This window comes from Bombus vosnesenskii, unplaced genomic scaffold (genome assembly GCF_011952255.1).
Source record: "Bombus vosnesenskii isolate JDL3184/JDL3185 unplaced genomic scaffold, Bvos_JDL3184-5_v1.1 scf7180000013265, whole genome shotgun sequence".
Lineage (NCBI taxonomy): Eukaryota > Metazoa > Arthropoda > Insecta > Hymenoptera > Apidae > Bombus > Bombus vosnesenskii.
In genome coordinates, this window is record NW_022882925.1 from 5103621 (window position 1) to 5123163 (window position 19543).

The 19543-nt window shown below is 28.7% G+C and overlaps 5 protein-coding genes across 10 annotated transcripts in view; 3 read left to right on the plus strand and 2 right to left on the minus strand.

The window, feature by feature from the left end:
• Window positions 1-381: 381 nt before the first annotated feature.
• LOC117242890 (acylamino-acid-releasing enzyme-like) lies at window positions 382-3913 on the plus strand. 2 transcript variants are annotated; one of them, XM_033509949.1, is made up of 14 exons: window positions 382-532; window positions 622-839; window positions 923-1086; window positions 1184-1323; window positions 1396-1660; window positions 1744-1892; window positions 1965-2133; window positions 2214-2468; window positions 2533-2670; window positions 2766-2986; window positions 3060-3139; window positions 3215-3247; window positions 3368-3589; window positions 3659-3913. In XM_033509949.1, the coding sequence occupies exons 1-14, from the start codon at window positions 422-424 to the stop codon at window positions 3759-3761; spliced, it is 2268 nt and encodes a 755-aa protein (XP_033365840.1). In that variant the 5' UTR covers window positions 382-421; the 3' UTR covers window positions 3762-3913. The 2 variants fall into 2 exon arrangements, with proteins under 2 accessions (XP_033365840.1, XP_033365846.1); XM_033509955.1 differs by lacking the exon at window positions 3215-3247.
• On the minus strand, window positions 3846-5792 carry LOC117242909. 2 transcript variants are annotated; one of them, XM_033509971.1, is made up of 4 exons: window positions 5433-5792; window positions 5115-5344; window positions 4807-4936; window positions 3846-4737 (listed from the first exon to the last, which is right to left on the minus strand). In XM_033509971.1, the coding sequence occupies exons 1-4, from the start codon at window positions 5533-5535 to the stop codon at window positions 4289-4291; spliced, it is 912 nt and encodes a 303-aa protein (XP_033365862.1). In that variant the 5' UTR covers window positions 5536-5792; the 3' UTR covers window positions 3846-4288. The 2 variants fall into 2 exon arrangements, with proteins under 2 accessions (XP_033365862.1, XP_033365851.1); XM_033509960.1 differs by having other exon boundaries at window positions 4807-5053; window positions 5433-5535.
• A 95-nt stretch (window positions 5793-5887) lies between these two features.
• LOC117242871 (cilia- and flagella-associated protein 65-like) lies at window positions 5888-12685 on the plus strand. 4 transcript variants are annotated; one of them, XM_033509920.1, is made up of 19 exons: window positions 5888-6017; window positions 7288-7507; window positions 7634-7899; window positions 8006-8285; window positions 8345-8533; window positions 8646-8850; window positions 8932-9177; window positions 9245-9476; window positions 9554-9910; window positions 9986-10074; window positions 10144-10417; window positions 10511-10726; window positions 10820-11008; window positions 11062-11315; window positions 11385-11637; window positions 11698-11921; window positions 12012-12177; window positions 12251-12392; window positions 12483-12565. In XM_033509920.1, exons 1-19 carry the CDS (start codon window positions 5934-5936, stop codon window positions 12563-12565), a joined length of 3969 nt encoding a protein of 1322 aa, XP_033365811.1. In that variant the 5' UTR covers window positions 5888-5933. The 4 variants fall into 4 exon arrangements, with proteins under 4 accessions (XP_033365811.1, XP_033365820.1, XP_033365802.1 ...); XM_033509911.1 differs by lacking the exon at window positions 5888-6017 and adding an exon at window positions 6250-7191 and having other exon boundaries at window positions 12483-12685; XM_033509929.1 differs by lacking the exons at window positions 5888-6017; window positions 12483-12565 and adding an exon at window positions 6249-7191 and having other exon boundaries at window positions 12012-12173; window positions 12251-12391.
• On the minus strand, window positions 12569-13904 carry LOC117242919 (tRNA (guanine-N(7)-)-methyltransferase). The gene is made up of 6 exons (XM_033509980.1): window positions 13679-13904; window positions 13442-13584; window positions 13189-13373; window positions 13001-13114; window positions 12819-12920; window positions 12569-12750 (listed from the first exon to the last, which is right to left on the minus strand). The coding sequence occupies exons 1-6, from the start codon at window positions 13762-13764 to the stop codon at window positions 12619-12621; spliced, it is 762 nt and encodes a 253-aa protein (XP_033365871.1). The 5' UTR covers window positions 13765-13904; the 3' UTR covers window positions 12569-12618.
• Window positions 13905-15847: 1943 nt separating this feature from the next.
• LOC117243400 (kinase D-interacting substrate of 220 kDa) overlaps window positions 15848-19543 on the plus strand; it is a 44363-nt gene continuing 40667 nt past the window's right edge. Inside the window, exons 1-2 of the mRNA XM_033510856.1 lie at window positions 15848-16055; window positions 16634-16701. The gene's annotated coding sequence lies outside the window, so the exon portion shown is untranslated. The remainder of the gene's footprint in view (window positions 16056-16633; window positions 16702-19543) is intronic.

Sequence of the window (19543 nt, forward strand, 5' to 3'; positions counted from 1 at the left end):
CAGATAATTTTAAAACTGGCGCCATTGCTACCCATATTTTCTTTTTCTAGTGCTACCAACTTCAGAATCAAACCTATTATTTGTGTACAAAAGTAATAAACATTGCTGAATAAAAAGCACGTAGTAAATTTCATTTTTGAAAATTAATTACAAATGTATATTTTAATATATTAAAACAAAATATATATTACATCGTCTATCACATTGAAATAACATTAATATCTTCTATATTCAATATTTAATATTCAATAATTACTAATATTCTTTATATACATTATAATATAATAAATTTAAAACATTAAAAGACTAATAAAATAATCTTACTCTAATTTTAACACAGTTACATTGTTCATTTCTTAGTAGTAATTATCTTGCAACATTAACTTGCTAATGTTTTATATACATAATTAATTGTTTATACATGTTATCTATGTCTGATATCTTATCAACGTTTGGCTGTCTTTATATAACATATGATAATAGATTTAAAACAGAATTTGTGGATAAGTTTGTAATAATGGCAACAAGTCAGGTATGTTACAGTTCAAAATTAAAAATATTAAATCAATGTTTGCAAAAAAATTTCCTTGGAAAATTAATAAAATATTTAATATTTTGTAGGCCAAAAAAATTGTCAATTTGTACAAAACATTAGTACGAAATCCTTCTTTAACGGATGCAAAGATTTTTGAGCTAAGTGAAAATGAAATATCGATTTTAAGCTCATGGTCCCAAAGAAATTTAGAGAGAAAGACAAATCAAAAATTTGGCCAAACTCACATTTTAAATTCAAAGTTACAAATACAATCTCAAAGCTTCCCCTTTGATACTACAACAGAGTATGATACATATTTGTTATAAAAATATAATTAGTTATATCTTTAAGATATACATCTAAAAGAAAGCTTTCTTTTCATTGTAGACTTTTATCTGATTTCACTGAGGATAAACAATATAAAGCGATATTAAGGCAGGCTACAATTGAGAATACTACAAAACAGTTTATTGAAATCTGGGATAAACAGAGGCTTGTGAAAAATTATGATTTAAATGCTTTGGATGTGCATGGAGATGTATACACAGATTGTAGTTATTAATCAAAAATTATATACATTCACTACACAATATGTATGTAATATAACATCTAACAAGAATTAAAAGTTTTTGTTCTTCCCGTTTCTAGCTGAATTTTCTTCTTTTCAATGGTCTCCAGACAAAAAGAAAGTATTATATATTGCTGAAAAAAAGCAACCAGAATCTGAACCCTTTTATAAGCAGAAACGTATGGATAAAAATAAAAAAGATGAGCATGAAGTAACAGTGGTAAATTGCTTCATTTTTTAATTATACATATAAAGTAAAAGTAAACTTTGATTAATAAAACATTTGATATAGGGTAATGAATATATTTACAAGCCTCATTGGGGAGAACAATTGGTAGGTAAACACCATCCAGTTGTTGCTGTCCTTGATACGACAACAGACACAATTTCAGCTCTCTCAGGTATACCAAATGATCTCTCACCTGCTCAAGTACTATGGACTGCAGATAGTCAAGGTGTTGTTGGTGTAGCATGGAAACATGAGCCAAGACATTTAGGTCTTATTGCTTGTACTAATAGACTCTCTTGGATATTTTTATTAAAAGATGGAGAGTACAGTAAGAAATATCCCATGTCACTCCATTGGCTTATAAATTAAGGTCATATAACTATGTATATACATTGTATATATATTTTTTAGAAAAGCTCTCAAGCGATGGATGTGCTGTCCATAGCCCAAGATTTAGTCCTGATAAAAAATATCTTATCTGGTTAGAAAGAGAAGCAGGTGGTCCACATCATAATGCTCACAGACTTATGCATCTTGAATTTGCTTCTGAAAATTCAAAGGTATTTGTATATTGGAATATGCTTAGTTTACTGTTCATTTTATTTAAATTTATATCAATGTATTTTCTTTAGGCTGATATACTTGTAGACATTGTAAATTCGAGCATACCTATTCAAAATGCTGAAAAGTTTTATGGCTTGTATGGTCGTTTACCACGCCAATGCTGGAGCACTGATTCACAGTATATATTCTTGAGTACAGCACAACAGAATAATACACGTTCTTACATCATTAATAGAAGTAAAAATTCAAACTATGTCTCACGTTTTACTAATTCTTTCCTTTGTTTAAATCATTAATAACAAAAATATTATTTACAGAAACAAAAGCTATAACTGAGATCCAAAATGATAAAAGCAGCCTTGCTATTTTGGACGTAAAAGATGATATTATTGCATTTTCGGAAACATCTCTTTTAGAGCCATCTATGCTTACAGTAGGAAGATTTGACTCAAAAACAATTAGTAATGGTCGCATTAAAAGAAATAAAATTTCTATTCCCGACAAAATTCCTGGCACTGAAAATTTAATGTATGAGCCTTCTGAATATGATTACAATAACGATGAAGAAATAAGTAAGTAATTTGTCATTTCAAGGATTGAAAGATATAGACTAAATGTTTTTTAACGATTTTACAGAACACTTCAACTTCATTTATTTTGGACCAAAAAGAGGAAATGACAAATCTGTACCTTTAATAATCATACCACATGGTGGACCTCATTCTAACTATGCAAATTCTTTTATACTTGATTATTTCTTGCTTGTTTTATCAGGTAAACTTTTGGTTTGCAGTAATTTATATTCAACAATCTGTCTTAATTATTCATAAAGATTTTAAACTTTCCCTAAAAAATTATTTTTATTTAAGGTTTCGCTGTGGTACAAGTTAACTATCGTGGTTCTACCGGAATGGGATCAAAGAATGTTGAATATCTTCAAGGAAAAGTTGGAGATGTCGATGTAAAGGACTGTGTGACTGCTACAGAAGAAGCTTTACGAAAATACTCATGGTTAAATCCAAACAAATTAGGAATTATTGGTGGTTCACATGGAGGATTTTTAGTTACTCATTTAAGTGGTCAATATCCAGTAAGTTCATAAACTATTCATAAACTTAAAAAAATTATAAAATTCAGTAATATGCAACAATTTATTCTTGTAGGACTTATATAAAGCTGTTGTTGCAAGAAATCCTGTAATCGACATTGCTGCTATGTTCACTATATCAGATATTCCAGACTGGTAAAATATTAATGTATTATTGAAGATTTTTCGTAGGTTCATAGTCATTTTTCATGAATTACAATTATATTGCAGTCGCAATGCGCTGAGTAAAGAAGAAAGAATTATGTAAGATCAGTTGTAGAATAATGTACAATGAAAATAACAAAATAACATAATAATACAAAGATTAGATATGATATAGAATTCTTATTTCAATTATTGTTTTCATGATACATCTAATTTTAGGTGTACTGCCGAAATCGATTATGCCTTTGATGAAAGTGCACCAATGTCGGAATCGGATCGAATTGAGATGTTTGTGAAGATGTTTAAGTGTTCCCCGATTATTCACGTTAATAATGTGAAAGCTCCAACCTTGTTATGTATAGGTTCGAGCGATTTACGAGTACCCCCGTCTCAAGGAAAACTGTGGTTTCAACGTCTTAAAGCGAATGATGTTAGAACAAAGTAAGAGTTTTATAAGTACAAATTAAAAATTATGGTCACCATAAAATCTTTATTAAATTTTTATTACAGGATGCTAGTTTATAACGATAATCATCCTTTAGCATCAGGAGCTGCAGAAATTGATAACGCTATCAATGCTTGTTTATGGTTACAGGAATATGTTGGGGTATAAATGGAAATAACATAATGAATAATTTTGTAACTGAATACGTGTTAATTAACCAATGAACACTTTAATAATAATTGAAAGACAATCTTGTATAAATATTATATTTATTAAATACTGTATTTTTCCAACATTAAAAGCGACTTATAAACTATGAACAGGTTTTTGTTCTAAAATAGTACTTTTCGTTGCTGAATAATTGACCATACATAGTGGCTATTTATATTTTATACATTACGGATCTTGTACTTATATCTCAATATAGTTTTGTAGAACAAGTTATATAAAATACAAAAATATTCAGTATTATAAATGCTAGTGTATACAACATTGACAAAATAGTTGGTATAAAATACTAAAAAGAAATTCGGTATTCTTATCGATCACTTGTATGTGATTATATCTGTTTCATTCAAAAAGGCACTCATTCATACCATATATCTGAAGACTGCATTGTGTACAATAATATCTAATTAAAACATTAGATAACAAGTCAGTACAAATTAATTACATATAATAACTTGCATTTACAATTATGATCTAGCAGGATTACTTTGTTCTGGAAACAGGGAATCATAACTAGGTGGTAAATCTTTATCAGCAACCGATGAAGGAACTGCGACTTCTAACATCGGTGCTGAGGGAACTGATGGATTTACAGATCCCTCTGTATCACGTGATAATGGTTCTGGTCTCGAACACACGTTTGAATCAGCGCAATCAATAGACCAACATAATTTTTGTGACCTTTTACATATCCATAAACACACAATGAATATGATAAAGCATAAAATCAGGGAACTCACTGCACCTATTGTTACATTTGTACCAGTACCAGAGCTAGTAATTTCATTATTACAATTATCCTCATCAGAACAAATACCTGGTATACAATTGTAAACGCCATCGCAAAAGTATTCATTTAGCAGACAGGTATCATGACCAATTAGTTTGTATCTCTTGTAGCCCACATTACTGCAATCTATGATATTAAATGTTACATGAAAAGTATAATTTATAATTATAAAATTTTAAAATCAACCTAACTTACTTCCGAATGTTGTATAAGCAATGCGAATAGCAAGAAACTCTCCTTCTTCTAACTTCTCTTTTGATATAAATATTTCAGTTTCTAATTCTGCATTAGATTTATGATTGCTTGGATCATATTCAGCATAAATCTCTGATAATGATTGTGATTCAGTACGATCTTCTGACTCATGAATTGCATACTTCATATTACTGCGATCAACTAAACCACAAAACTTCTCGGTCTTATGAAAATCTTTTCTTTTAAACTAAAACAGATTAAAAAATTATTTATGATTTTATCTAAAGCAATAACAAATTATTACTTACTTGTACATAATCCAGACACTGTGTTCCGTTTTTTCTGAAAGACATTTTTTGAATGACTCCAAATAATCCATAACCTTTGGCCGTAATAAATTTAAATTTACAATGAACATTAGCACGAACATTCCATCGGTCCAGCATGTACTTCGGCCGTACAATCGCCGCACCGACTTTAATGTCTATAGTTGACACTTTACCAAGTATATGACACAACTTCTCCGACTCCAATCCATCTAGAAGAAGAAATCACACGTTAAATATCCTTACCAATAATATCAAAAAGTTAAAAAAGGATGATATTATTGTTTCAAAAAGACTTACATTCTTCGTAATAATTATTATAAAACGTACACAAACTATAATCCATACAATTGTTTGCGAAATATAATAAGCATAGAAAACTTAAGACACTCCGACGAGCCATTTTTTACAGGTACTGTCAAAAAGCCATAAAGAATATGGGTAACGTCACTATTACCAGTCGGTGATGTGTATATCTAAATCCTTAAAGGAATATCTATATGAAATAAGGAATTCCAAGAATTATCGTTAAATGTTTTCCACAAAATCGTTTGGATTTACTGTCCTCACGGATACGTCATTCCCATATCAAAACAAAACGAATGTGTTCCTGTGCATTCGAGAGAAATCATGAGATCCGAGTTCGAGATCGCGATCGAGATTGACAATCTCGATCTGATACATTTCAAATGAAAATATATGCATCGTTGGGCAAATATCATTTTTGTGTTTGCAACTGAGAGGAATAAATTTTTGAGGATTCTTCACGGTAGATAACGATTATTGTAAAATAAGAATAAAATGAAAATAATTAAACTTGATTATGGAGACGTGGAAATTGGTAAAACGGCAATAAAGACGATAGAGATATGGAATGAATCTTACGTAAGTATGTTTGGTATCTAATTATTAAGCAGACTTTTAGGCAATTATGTGAAATTTGAAGCTGCATAAATGCACAGAATACGTTTAGTATGCAAAAATATGTAAAGTATTCAAAGTAAAATACCTGTTATAATATTTAATAAATAAAACATCCTTACTTTTATTCCATTTTTTTAGTTTATAAAATAATGAATAAAATAAAAATTTGAATTTGCATAAATATTTGTAGTTTAATAATTAATAGATTGCGAATTTTCATACATGTATGCGAAATTTAAAGTTGCATAAATGCACAAAATACATTTAATGTGCAAAAAATGTATAAAATATTCAAAGTTATAGTTAGTGTTGTTATTATAGTGTTATAGTTATTATAATCTGTGATAATGCTATAATCTGTAATTATAAATGATAATTATAAGGTAGTCTATCTATCTCTTATAAATTTCGATGATCTTTGGATGGCTTGTCAAGGTCAATATCTCAAATAACTTTATCTATGCATATGTATAACTGTCGTTTGACTGTATTTTCTGACTTATGCAGACGAAAATGTTTCTAATATTATACATAATATTTTTAAGGTTTAGAATAAATTTGAGATCTATAATTTAATCCAAACTTAACCTATACTTATATGTACATATATTATGTTATTCGAAAAATTCGTAACAAAGGTTAAGATTTAATTAAAATTACTTACTACTATACTAATACTTATGATTTTACGAGACTTTTCTTAATTTTTTCGTCTTTGTCGGACAATTCCTTCAAATAATCTCTACAAGCATTTAAAGTATTTAATTTCGTGCCTGAACTTTCCGAATAAGTTTTGTAAAGATCCAAATAAATAATAACGAAACACGAATATTCGATGCGTGGGATAAATACAAGTGAATACAACTAAAATTTAAAACTTCTTGGATATATGAGGTTCAACATTATCTCACTGAAAAAAGAAACCTGTTTTATTAACGAATTTAAATGTTTCTCCTTAGTCCTCTTTAGTATCCAATTAAGAATCATATTTGCTCCAACATTTCATTATTTTATAGAAATTTATAATAAAAATGCAAGACATTTTTTGAACAACCCAATAATAAAAATTATTCAATACATTCACCTTGACAGCATATATTTCAAGGTCATTGAAATCGATGAAGTGGATTGCTTTGTAAATAATTATTATAAGTTATTCATTTTATTCTTCTTTATATCTTTATGAAATTTTCTACATACTGACTATTTTTACTTAATTTATTCATTACAGAAGGAACAAGTATATCAAGTCCAAAGAGATCCGATTACGAATCCTTTAGATCATGTATTTCATTTACGTTCTTATACTTGGACTCTAGCCTCCGATGAAAAATATATATGCGAGATACGTTATCAGCCACTTGTTGCATTTTCTAAAAATGTTGATTATTTCGTAATTATAGATACTAGTATGGAATGTACGAAAATTATTACTTATGGATGTAGTATCGGTATTTACCTTAAAATATGCATTTTGTAATGTATTATGAAATTTTATCTTATCTTACGGTTCTTTGTCTGTTTTTATATACATATTTCATTTCTATATTATAACTTCCGTTTATATATTTGAGCAGGCCCTGAAGTAACTTGTTCAACAACGAAGATCTTTATGAATTGCACAATACAGAAACCAGAAGTTAAAAGGCGAATTAGATTAACAAATAATTCTAAAGTTGCTGCGACCTTTATGTTCAATATAGATGAAAAATGTAAGCCTTTCCAGATAGACGCAAAATACGGCATTATTAATCCTTGTTCTCGTAAATATATTACAATTACGTTTACATCGACAAGGGAGGGAAGATACACTTATTACTTGGTTGCTCTAATTTTATATCAAGTAAATTTAAATGAAACCATTGATAATATGTAATTTTTATGAAGAATTATTTTTTAGAATTATTTCTGAGAATTACTTTTTATTGAAAAATTTATTTAAAATATAGGAACCAATTATTATAGAATTATATGGCTCGTGTAGTGCATTATCTTTTAAGACAGATTCTGATGTTATTACCTATCCTTTGAAAAGTAAAGGTGGTTTCAAGGGATATATGGGAGATGGTACTGATACATTAGGAGATATTCCTCCAATATCTTTATCAAAGCATTATTTCAATCTTGGACAAACTGATGTGGATGTAGAAAATCTTATTCAGACAATACCTCATTCAATATGTCTCACAAATCATAATCATTCCAATTTATTAATTACCTGGGAGAAAGGTAATTTATATATAGTTCATTGTGTTAAATATCTTTTTAATTCATTTGTTGTATTGTAGATACAGATGAAATTTTTAATATAACACCTTCTGAGATGTTAGTTTGTGCACATCAGTCTGCTTTATTTGAACTTACATTTAATCCTAATACAAAAAGTAATCTTTATGGAAGAAAGATCATTTGTTCTGTTCTTTTGGAACATAAAAAGCACTCTACTTTCCCATTTGTTACATCTGTGACAGTGATAGGTATAATACTATGTTGTGCAAAAGTTATGATAGAGCCAGTCATGATAAATATTTTGGATGAATTTACATGAAGATGGACAATGAAATATTTAAAAATTAAAATATATCTTAGGTCACTCCTTTCCTGTCATATCGAATGGATGGATTCCACAGTATGAAATACCTCAAACTGTAATAATGCCACCATGTATGCCATCATATCCAGTTTATACCACTTTCCTGATTAAAAGATTTGGACATTTACCTCTCATGTTTCAATTTGTTTCACCATCAGCAAGTCATTTTCTTGTAAAACCAATGCTTGGTGTAATTTATCAGTATGATATACAATCTGTAAATCCATTTGTGAATTCAACTTTGCTGATAACTTTGCTAATAGCTGAATTATTTAATTGCAGGGATTATGAAATAATTGTAGTTGAAATGACACCTAAACCCCAAGATGAACAGATTTATATAGAAAGATGGACAGTATACTTTAATGGGAATATGAAAAATGAATATTACATAGATTTTAAAGGATATGCAGAGAATGCAAATGTTGTTTTTGACAATAATAATGTTTTAAGTTTTCCACCAGTTATGCTAGGTTGTCAACAGTTTCTACAACTTGCAATGCGAAATGTAACGCGTCATACAATAAAGTAAGCTAATTTCTCTCCTAAACAAAATCTATAAAATATACTTTAACATTTAGTTATTTATCTATAGGTATCAATTTTACCAGTTGCCACCTGAACTTAATATACAGTACATAAGCGGAGAAATCGATGCAAATGATACTTTATATCAAGAATGTTCCTTTTCTCCAGATGAACCAAATATAGACTATGATTTTGAGGTACAATGTATTTTAAATATTGTAAAAAAGGGAGTACCTATTGGGTCAAAATATAGTGTAATTCTATGTGTTCGTGGAAGTAGCAAAATTGGGTCATTAAAGGTAAAATTTATGCAACATGACTTTATTACTTAATATGAAGTAAAAATTAAAGATTTCTCTTTTATTCATTTCTTTAGGCAACTCCGAACGAATTATATTTCAAAGAATTAGAATATAACAATACCAAGACATTACATTTTGATCTTATTAATTCTAGTTTAGTAGATATTTATTATAAATTAATTTGTACACATCGTAATTGGCCACTTGGAAATATTGAGGAAGATGTTAAATTACATCCAGCATCAGAAACGATTTTCTCAGGATCACATAAAAGGATTACAGTTTCTATCACTCCACATACAGCAGTATATTATGAATTTGCAATTCGATATTTGATAAGAGTTAATTTTCGATCAGATGCATTAATAGCTAGACAAAAACCAGTGTGGATTTGCAATGTATACTGCATGTGTATTTTGCCTACGTTAAAAGTAAAATTATAATTCATTTGACCATTAGAATTCGGATTTATAAAATAATGTTTATATATGCAATATCTGCATTAGGTGCAGAATATATGTGCTTTTGGATATAATCAGCATTGTACAATTCATATAAGCAAACAATTTTTATGGAAGAGACTGCATGTAAATAGGTATATTTCTTTTCTATTTGTGTTATATAATCGATATTATGTATTACATGATTATTAGTTCTTTTTTAGATTAAACAAAATCTTGGAAAACATATTACCAAAAGAAAGAAAATCCATAAATATTGATCTTTTTCCAATGTTCCAATGCAATAAAGGAGTAATATTGATAGAATGGATTATGATAAATCCTTCATCATTTCCTATTACACTGGCTTTAAAAAGAATCAAAAACTGTTCTTGTAAACCTGTTATAAAGAAATTTGGTTATTTGCTTCAGCATACGGAAACTGACTGTATACATACAAATCTTTGTACAGTAAACATGAGATCTAAAACACTACGTGTACGACTTTTTTTATGTCAACTAGCTATTTATACAAGGTGCATTACTAAATTGAATGTATATAAAAGAGTAATATTAATTGATATTTTACAGCCAAAAGAAGAAACTGTGATTGGTATGAAGATACATTATACGTTAATCGGGAAAACGGCAATATGTTGGGAATTAGATATTGGACATGATCGTTATGTTATGTTAAACGTAGTCATTAATTGTTTAGCCGAGTCTCAGTCACAAGATAATTTCTTAAGCACTGCATCCGTAAATTTCGGACGAACTTATTTTGGAAACAAAGGGATAATGTATAGGGTATAATGTCATTTATAATATATATTACAATAGTGTTCATAAGATATAGTACTTTGTATCAACATAAAAATCATTAGTATAATGAAATTCTAGGTAAATTGGATATACAATATTACAAATAATGATTTACCGTATTCGATAGATATTAATAACATCTGCAAAGTGAATAAAGATTATCATTATGAAGTATTTTCATGTTTAACACAATGTGGTGTTATAAAGACTGGAACAGCTATACCTCTTCTTTTGAAGTTCCAACCAAGAATGTTTGGTAGATATAAGGTATTATAAATTTAATAATTAGAAAATTAAGAAATTAATATTATACCTTTTAGGTAATAGTTCCAATAACTATGGGTGATAAAACAGAAGAATTGACAATGGAAGGAGAGTCAACTTTTGATTTTAGATTAGCCAGTTATGCGAGAACTATACCATCTTATTGTGCTTGTAAAACTTCACTATTTCCTGCATATTTCAGTATTGACTGCATCGATGTGTGGTTTCTACCTATGCATAATGTTATTGTCAGAATGCTTTTAGTTTATAACAATTTAGATTTCGATGCACTCGCTTACGAGTGGATATGGTACTCTTAAAAAATTTTAATGTTTTAAAATCTTCTATCATATTCCTTTAAAATGTTAAATGTCTCTAGTCAAGACATACCAGAGATACTGTACATCGACATATTTCCTCGGAAGGGTATACTGCATCCAAAGGCAGTGCAGAGTTTTAGAATAAAAATCTACACTAAAGGATATCCTTGTCGAATCGATGTTCATATACCTTGTATATTTTTTAACGCTAGTAAAAGGCGAATATATCAAAGAAGCATTATCAAACATGCTATTCTAAGTCAAGAATTAGCAGGACAATTTACCATTACAGAAAAAGGCACTTATGTCCCAGTAAGTAAATAAGTAATATTTTGCAATAAACCAATTATGTTATAAGTTGATTTTACATAGAAACCGTGGATAAAAATACTCAATAAACCTGATGTATACTACAAAACATTGAGTTTACGTTGTAGTGTATGTACTGTAGAAGATGAATCTACAAAAGTCAGTTTATTAAACGAATTAAAAGCTTCTCCAGCAAATGTAATTTATTTTGATGATAGTAAAAAATGCAATGTTATAGACGAGAAAGAGCTTTGTATAGTGAAATTTATTTTAGAAGGCTTACTATGGTAAATGTTGCTTTTCTGCATTTCATTTTTATAAATAATTAATAATGTAATTATTATCGAAATTGGTAAACTATTAGAGTTAATTTTTAGGGATATTGTCAATAGTAAAAGATTTAAAAAAACAGTTGACAGTCTAATTCCTGACAGAAATTTGTATTATACCCAATTTATGATGGATATTTCGGAGCGAAAGAGATTAATACGGAGGTCATATATATCACCGCCATTAACGTTTATTGATTCATTACTAGAGCAAGTAAAAAGAAATAATTTTTATGTATCATGTTAATTTTCTATCGAAAAATAACTTAGTTTCTTTTTTTTATTAGATGTTATTTTCTATAATACACGATGAATTTTCCTTGAAAACTACGCATTTGATTCCCAATGAAGATATACGGCATCGTAACTATCTTAAAATGTTACCCAAACAAAAAAGAACTGATTTGGAAAATGAGTTAGAAGAAGATAGTAATCTATCAATTTCGATTTTTAAAGATAAATTTTTTATTAATCTTTTTTAAAACTAAAGTAACATTTATTTAAATGATCCTTTTTTAGGACATGATGAATCTAATGATGAAGATAATAACGATGCGGACTACCAATATTTGAGGACTGGATTTAGGGTATCTTTTGTATAATGATTACAAAAAAAATATCTCCATTTATATACAAGTACATAAAGTATTTGGCATCAACTAATTTTGTTCTCAAATGGATCTGGAATGCGTTTAAATACAGCCAAAAATTTATCTCCTTTATTTCTTGTTACCTTTTGACCTTCTTCTGTGCTTTCATACAATTTTTCAACAATAGGATCTTTATCCTTTATAAAAAAAATTTGTAAGATAATGGCTGACTTAATCTTTTAAGAAATAAGTAGCAAAAACTTACCAATTCTTCTTTAGAAACATCGTCAAACAATGGATGTTCACGGAAATGTTTCACTATCCATTCATGTAAGTCTTTAACATCCGTCACTGTATATACAATGGCCTTTAAATGATATTCATAGTTACTTATTTATGTAAAAAGAATATAGAAACATTTAAGTAATATTTTAGAAAATACATTACTCCTTCAGTTAACACATAAGCATATTCTGCCAAAAGTGTCTTATTTATAATCCTCCATTTATGCTTGGACTTTTTAAAATGTGGATCTGGATATAAGAAAAACATCTTCTTCAACTACAAAAATAAAAATTAATATTTATAAAAGTACAGAATTATAAGTTTAAATATATGACTATACCTTATTATACCTGGCCTTTGTGAAAGTAATTTGGTAGATACTTCATTGCATTAGTCCTCAGACATGCAATGTTTTGGTATTGTCCTGGATTTTGTGATCTTAATGCAGCTATACGATCCATAACATAGTCAGACACTTTTACTCTAATCTCCATTCCAAGAATTAAATTTTCAGGAAACATTAATGACAATGTAACTATTGCAGAAAATATTCTGTTAATACGTTAAGAAACAATGTAATATAAAATTAAAATAATTTTATACCTAATAGTCCTCCATAGCCACAACCAATATCTACAAACTCAACACATTTCTGTGAAAGATTCTGTTCTTTGGACTCTCCTTCATTAGTTACAAAATAAAACGGATATAATGAACCCCAATTCATTAAATCCGGTTTGATAGGACTGAAATTGTATTCAAGAAAAGAATGAAAAATGTTTATAAATAGACCAATCTTTTTAAGTAATTTTATATTTTTTATGGAAAATAATTACATACTATTCTAAGCAGTGATCCGCTATGGGATTGGAGTGTGCACGTTGTCTGTAATATTTTTTTTGTGGCAATGGTAGTAGTTCTGACATGTTAATTGTCAAGAAGCAGTCCACGTGGATAATACAATAACTTAACCTAATCTGACAAAAATCTAACCTAATATGAACCGTAAAAAGATATATCTACGAAATTTCAAATTGCATTTGTCAAGATGTTATCTATAAATCTTGCAAAATACAATATACATATATAAAGATGAAATAATTATAAAAAAAAAATATATATATATATACAGGGTGGTTGGTAACTGGTGGTACAAGCGGAAAGGGGATGATTCTACGCGAAAAAAGAAGTCGAAAATATAGAATAAAAATTTTTCGTTTGAGGCTTTGTTTTCGAGAAAATCGACTTTGAATTTTCGCTCGGTACACGTGCGGTACGTTATAACGGATCTCACTATAGATCGTTGTCTCGATGGAAAAATTTAAAAAAGAAAAAAAAATTAAAAAGAAAGTTTTTATTCTATATTTCCGACTTATGTTTTCGCGTAAAATCACTCCCTTTCCGCTTGTACCACCAGTTACCAACCACCCTGTATATTATATGTACATACATTAAATTAATATCGAAATTGAAATTAAATTGATAATATAAAATATAAAATTTCTACTTATTAATTGTTACTTAATCATCAGAGAGGAATTTCTTTCTTTGCTATCATTAAAACTAATAAATAACTAAAATGTATATACATTGCCATAGTATTTTAATAAATTAATTTATATATAATACTTCAAGATAAAATAGGCGCTTAGAGGAAAAATAATAGATATTTATTATATCCTTTATTCATAAATTTTGAATTTTATATTGAAGATATGTAAATACGATATATTGATTCTGACTGCGAATCGGATCAAAACCTGACCTAAAATACAATAGATCATTTACTTTTAGATATCGTTTTTTGAATATAAAGTGAGAAATCCATCTGGCGAGAAATTTTTGCACATCATCAAATCATTGTATATCATTGAAATTTCGCTTCACGAAAGGGTTTCAAAAAATGGTAGGAATAGTACCGGTCATGATACAAGACAGAATTCTCGGTCACAAGTGGCAACAAAACTTACAAGACAAGTCATAATGCATATTTACATATGTATTATTAATTCTCTAATTCCGTCAATCTTTCCGTATATTTTTGGTCAAGACCATCCTCTTCTAACAGGATCACAGAATAAGTATAGAGTTTTCTGTATACGAAAGAATATTATAAGTTACTAACTTCATTTTATAATTGGATTTGTTTCTAATCCTTTTATTTAGTACAATTTTAACAAGAACATAAAATGATAGTGGAAGTCATTGACAAGGAGCTAGGATTATAGAATAAGGACAAAAATGGTACTGCTATCTTTGTGTCTATTTTATATTTCAATTTGCTTTTAGTATGTTTGTTCTAATGACAACAGGAGCATAGAACTATAGTAGAGGTATTGGACGAGGAGTGGTGATTAGGGAAGAAAGACAGAACATATGATTTTGACTTTAATTTCCTTGAACTTCATAAACTTGTAGGATCTGAATAGGAAAAAGATAATAACGAAAAAAATATTGGAGAAATTCTTCCAGATTTTCATTTTTTTTTTCTTTCGAATTTTTTCATTTTCATAATAGCAATGTACATTTGATGGAATTCATTAATGTAAATCTAAAAAGAAATTACAAATGAAATGCTGCGTTAACGCAACTACGGTTTCGTAATAAGTTGTTAAATGAAATTACTTTGGGCAGTGGATTCGTATTCTTTATATATCAAAAGAATTAATTATGTATTCTTACTGAAATTTGAAGATGTAAAGATATACAGAATTCACATGAAATGCAAAAATATATGAAACATCCAAGCTACAGTACGCGTTATAATATTCAACAAGTGAAATAAATCTTTGCTTAGATTAGGTTACTTTTAGATCACTTTTTAATTTATGTTTATAAAAATATGAATTTGCTTAAAAATCCGCAGTCTACTTATGAGAATATACATTTTAATTTTCAGATGTTTCGTTTGCGAGAACGATACTATAATATAACTATAGCCTTAACATGGCCATGGCGCACGTGCATGAGAAATCAGCTGTTCGACATTCGGAGCGCCGCCTGGTGGATGACGCTACGTACATCGAATGAAAGACAGCGGAGTAACATTTTCCAGTTCATGATTTTACCGTGTGATTGAACGATTTCCTAGAGTCGTTTAATAGACGCAATGTGAACAACAATTTGATATATAACGTCGTTTGTAATTGACGACGGTGCGGTCCACGTTGTCCAGTAGTAGGATTCGGCTACCTTGGAAGTTATCGTACTCTCTCAGGTGAGGTTAGAATCCTCTCGATAAAAATGCTTTTCATTACTCTCGTACAGTTCGAGATCGCTTCGAAGAAATCGAAACGTGTTAGAAAGCTACAAAAAACAAATCATTCTATCTTTTCTATTTGATGTGCGTTTACAACAACCTGTACTTTGTATATATTCTTGGAATTTAAGTGTACTTCGTCTTTTGGATCGTTCTCGACTTAATCGCCAATTTTCCTAACATTAAAACATTTCAAAAGTTGTAGCTCAATTTATTTTCTAAAACTAACTAAAATTTCATTAATACGTATAATTTGTCTTCAAGCTTTATGCAAAAGTTATTTTTAAAAGTCATTTAACTAAGAGTGTTTTTCTTTGTTAAAACGAGAGTAAGATTGGAATATAAAGATTCGAAGACAGGATTATCTCTTTCTTTTTTTATATTACTGTTTTGGATGCATGTACAGCAATTCTTACGTTTATGTATTGGTACTTAGAACGAATATGAATCTTTTTTGTGGAATTAATTCTTTGATTTCAAGTTCAATTTTTATCGATATGTTTAAAATGATCGATCTTTTATACGATTGCTCCTAGGTTGAGCAACTGCGATTTTATCATACATGACAACGGATATCCGGGAGAATCAATCTTTTGTTTAATTGGTGAGTCTGATCAATAAACTAAGATCATTGTCTGATTGTTGATACCATTAGTACTAATAAGCGTAGCGTAATTACTATAGTAGCATACCTAGCGTAGCGTTTCATGTTATTATTGTAGTCTTAATTCAATGATTCATGTTATTATACTCTGTTGTATAGTCTTCTATGTACAATTGCTTTACTACGCGAAATTATTAATGATTACAGATATTTATGCAGTTTCATATTTTATAAGAATAACAAAATAAAATTTAATATTCTATTTTGCATATTATATACATTAAATTTCTCATAAATGCTCATAGTTATGATGCTGTATAGTACGATCGGTGTACGATGATTTCAAGTTGTTTTTATTTGCATTTTTATTAGCGATGTGCAGTTCTTTAGGAACGCTAAATTTTCCGAAAAGGAATTAATTAAATAAAATGTTGTTTAGTCTCGGAACGAAAATTTTTTTAATTGAAGATAAATTCCAAGCGTTTGGATGAACGTTACAGAAGTCGTAATAACATGAAAAAGGTTACTGATAGCTAATCATTTAAGCTAGTAGACAGAGATTTGATAAGGTTGTAATTCCTTGGCAGTTTTATTTCTTAAACAATATTAACAATGTATAGGAACTTAAACTCACTTATACATATTATATTTCAACATTCCTTGTATAATCTTTAAAAATGTACGGTGATCGATATTCACACGGAACAAAAATATCATATCATTCACACTTAATCCATATAGATCAATTGTATCCGTATCATTATATGGGATCATTGTTTCATACGTTCTTAGTTGGTCTATTTAGTTTCGTTATGGAAGACTATCAGATTCCATCGATTTTTATTGCATTACTGTACTATGAATCATATATTTACACTAACACGTATAAACCGTGCATTAATATTTATTAATTAACTCTGCTGTTCTCGTTTTTTCTTCGCGTTTGTATCTTTTCAGGTATTTTCCCCGTGTAATAGAAATTTGAAATTTTATTTACGAAACGCAAGAAATACACAGAAGCTAGTAAAATTATATTGTATACTAAAATTAAATATTCAAAAATTATCTATATTTTAATAATATAATAGATTATAAATTAATAATATAAATTGGAATAGAAAATAAAAGAATATAAATTAATAATAATAATAATAATAGAAACCGCAGGATTAAATCATATACAGGGTATCCCAGAGTTCAACAACCAAACTTCATCAATATATATATTCTATGGCTGTAATGAAACAAAAAATATTATATAAATATGGGCTTTTTAAAGCTTTATTAACAGGAGAAGAAGTACGATCTTATTTCCTTTATCTTTTACGCGAAAGCAATTTTAAAATTTAAATTTTAATTTAAGTTTTAGAAATATTGTTCAATATAATATTAAAATATTGCTCGTTTTAATAATTATATCTTTGGTTTTCATAAAAGTTTGCCAACTTATGAACTATGTATTTTCAAGAAGTATACATTTTTAGACCTAACAGGTTCCTATATTTCATTATGTTATATTAACATATATATTATTCTTTAATCATAAAATTAAGAATCAAAAGATCGTGTTCTTCTCCTGTAGCTTTCATATACATATATATTTATAAAATCAAATATGCACTTCAAATTCCATTTGAAAAACACGAACCCCACGGGTTAATCATCGGAAACATAGTGAAGAGGGAGTACAATGGGCATTGTGTTGTATATTCACGGAAGAACAAAATCGTTGTCGCGAAATCGAAGTCTTATTGCAAACGTCTATTTATTTTCCAATAGGAAGATTAGGTTTCCTCTTGGCAGTTGTGGATCGGATTAGCTCGCTTTCTCATGTAAACATAACTGAATGTAATCCTTCTGTGTCGGGAACGACACTTTCATTACGCGAAAGAGTGTGGCGTCGTCGTGAACATTATCTGGTGTCAACAAGTCTGTCGTTGGTGTTAAATGTTTTTTAATTTAAACTTAACGCGTCATTCAACAATATGAACGCGTGGCTGCCAGATCCACGAATGTGGTTGACATTCGAGTCGGATTCAAGTTGGGTAAATAATAATTTTCGTAGCTAGTTTTAAACACGTGAAGTAATATTATGCGCATGCGCAGTCGACATCATTGCGCGACAATGTAACCGAAATAACTAATTTTTCATTAGCATTATATTATTATATATTAGTTAGAAATTTTTAAACACTTGTAAAATACGACGTACATATTGTTTGGAGCAAAATTTTACAACATTTTAGTAATGGCATAATAGGATACGATAGTATACTATCTCAACAAAATGTGTTTATGCGTAAAATGATGACGGAAGTCGTTTAATTGGAGGGAGACGTATCTAGGTTAGTTTGTATACATAATTTATATTTTTTTAATCAACTTAATGCGTTGAATTTTCAGTGAAATATTAAACGGTGCATAATAAATGAATTTAATTTTATTTCTACAATTACACACCATAAACCGATAAGTAGACAACCATAAACCATTTTCGACACTGATATTGGTTAATCAGTAACCAACAAATATTCTGACCGTCGATAATGATTATTTGTAACCAAAAACACTTTCAGGTCTTCTATAATGATTGTTTCTGAACCATTTAAACTAATTGTAAGATACTTATAATTCCGATACTATCACTCTTTTAATTTAGATTATAACTGTTGTTATCTCTGAATCAAATATATTTTAGTGAACTATTGGACTTAATTGAATAATTACTGTATATTGTCTGAGATGTAGTGGCTCACGAAGATATTATACACTTGAATATATTATATGCAATATATGAAATTTCTCAAAACTTCATTAACACCATAGTGAGACACGAATATCG

Coding starts and splice junctions, on each gene's coding strand:
- LOC117242890 (XM_033509949.1), top strand. CDS start 422: ATGTTATCTATGTCTGATATCTTATCAACGTTTGGCTGTCTTTATATA. Junction 1,324..1,395: donor ATGAGCATGAAGTAACAGTG/GTAAATTGCTTC, acceptor CATTTGATATAG/GGTAATGAATATATTTACAA. Junction 2,134..2,213: donor TTCTTACATCATTAATAGAA/GTAAAAATTCAA, acceptor TATTATTTACAG/AAACAAAAGCTATAACTGAG.
- LOC117242909 (XM_033509960.1), bottom strand. CDS start 5,535: ATGGCTCGTCGGAGTGTCTTAAGTTTTCTATGCTTATTATATTTCGCA. Junction 5,345..5,432: donor TAATAATTATTACGAAGAAT/GTAAGTCTTTTT, acceptor TTCTTCTTCTAG/ATGGATTGGAGTCGGAGAAG. Junction 5,054..5,114: donor AGTGTCTGGATTATGTACAA/GTAAGTAATAAT, acceptor AATCTGTTTTAG/TTTAAAAGAAAAGATTTTCA.
- LOC117242871 (XM_033509911.1), top strand. CDS start 6,946: ATGAGGTTCAACATTATCTCACTGAAAAAAGAAACCTGTTTTATTAAC. Junction 7,900..8,005: donor TTGCTCTAATTTTATATCAA/GTAAATTTAAAT, acceptor TTTAAAATATAG/GAACCAATTATTATAGAATT. Junction 9,477..9,553: donor GCAAAATTGGGTCATTAAAG/GTAAAATTTATG, acceptor TCATTTCTTTAG/GCAACTCCGAACGAATTATA.
- LOC117242919 (XM_033509980.1), bottom strand. CDS start 13,764: ATGTCAGAACTACTACCATTGCCACAAAAAAAATATTACAGACAACGT. Junction 13,585..13,678: donor GCGGATCACTGCTTAGAATA/GTATGTAATTAT, acceptor ATACAATTTCAG/TCCTATCAAACCGGATTTAA. Junction 12,751..12,818: donor ATGTTTCTAAAGAAGAATTG/GTAAGTTTTTGC, acceptor TTTTTTATAAAG/GATAAAGATCCTATTGTTGA.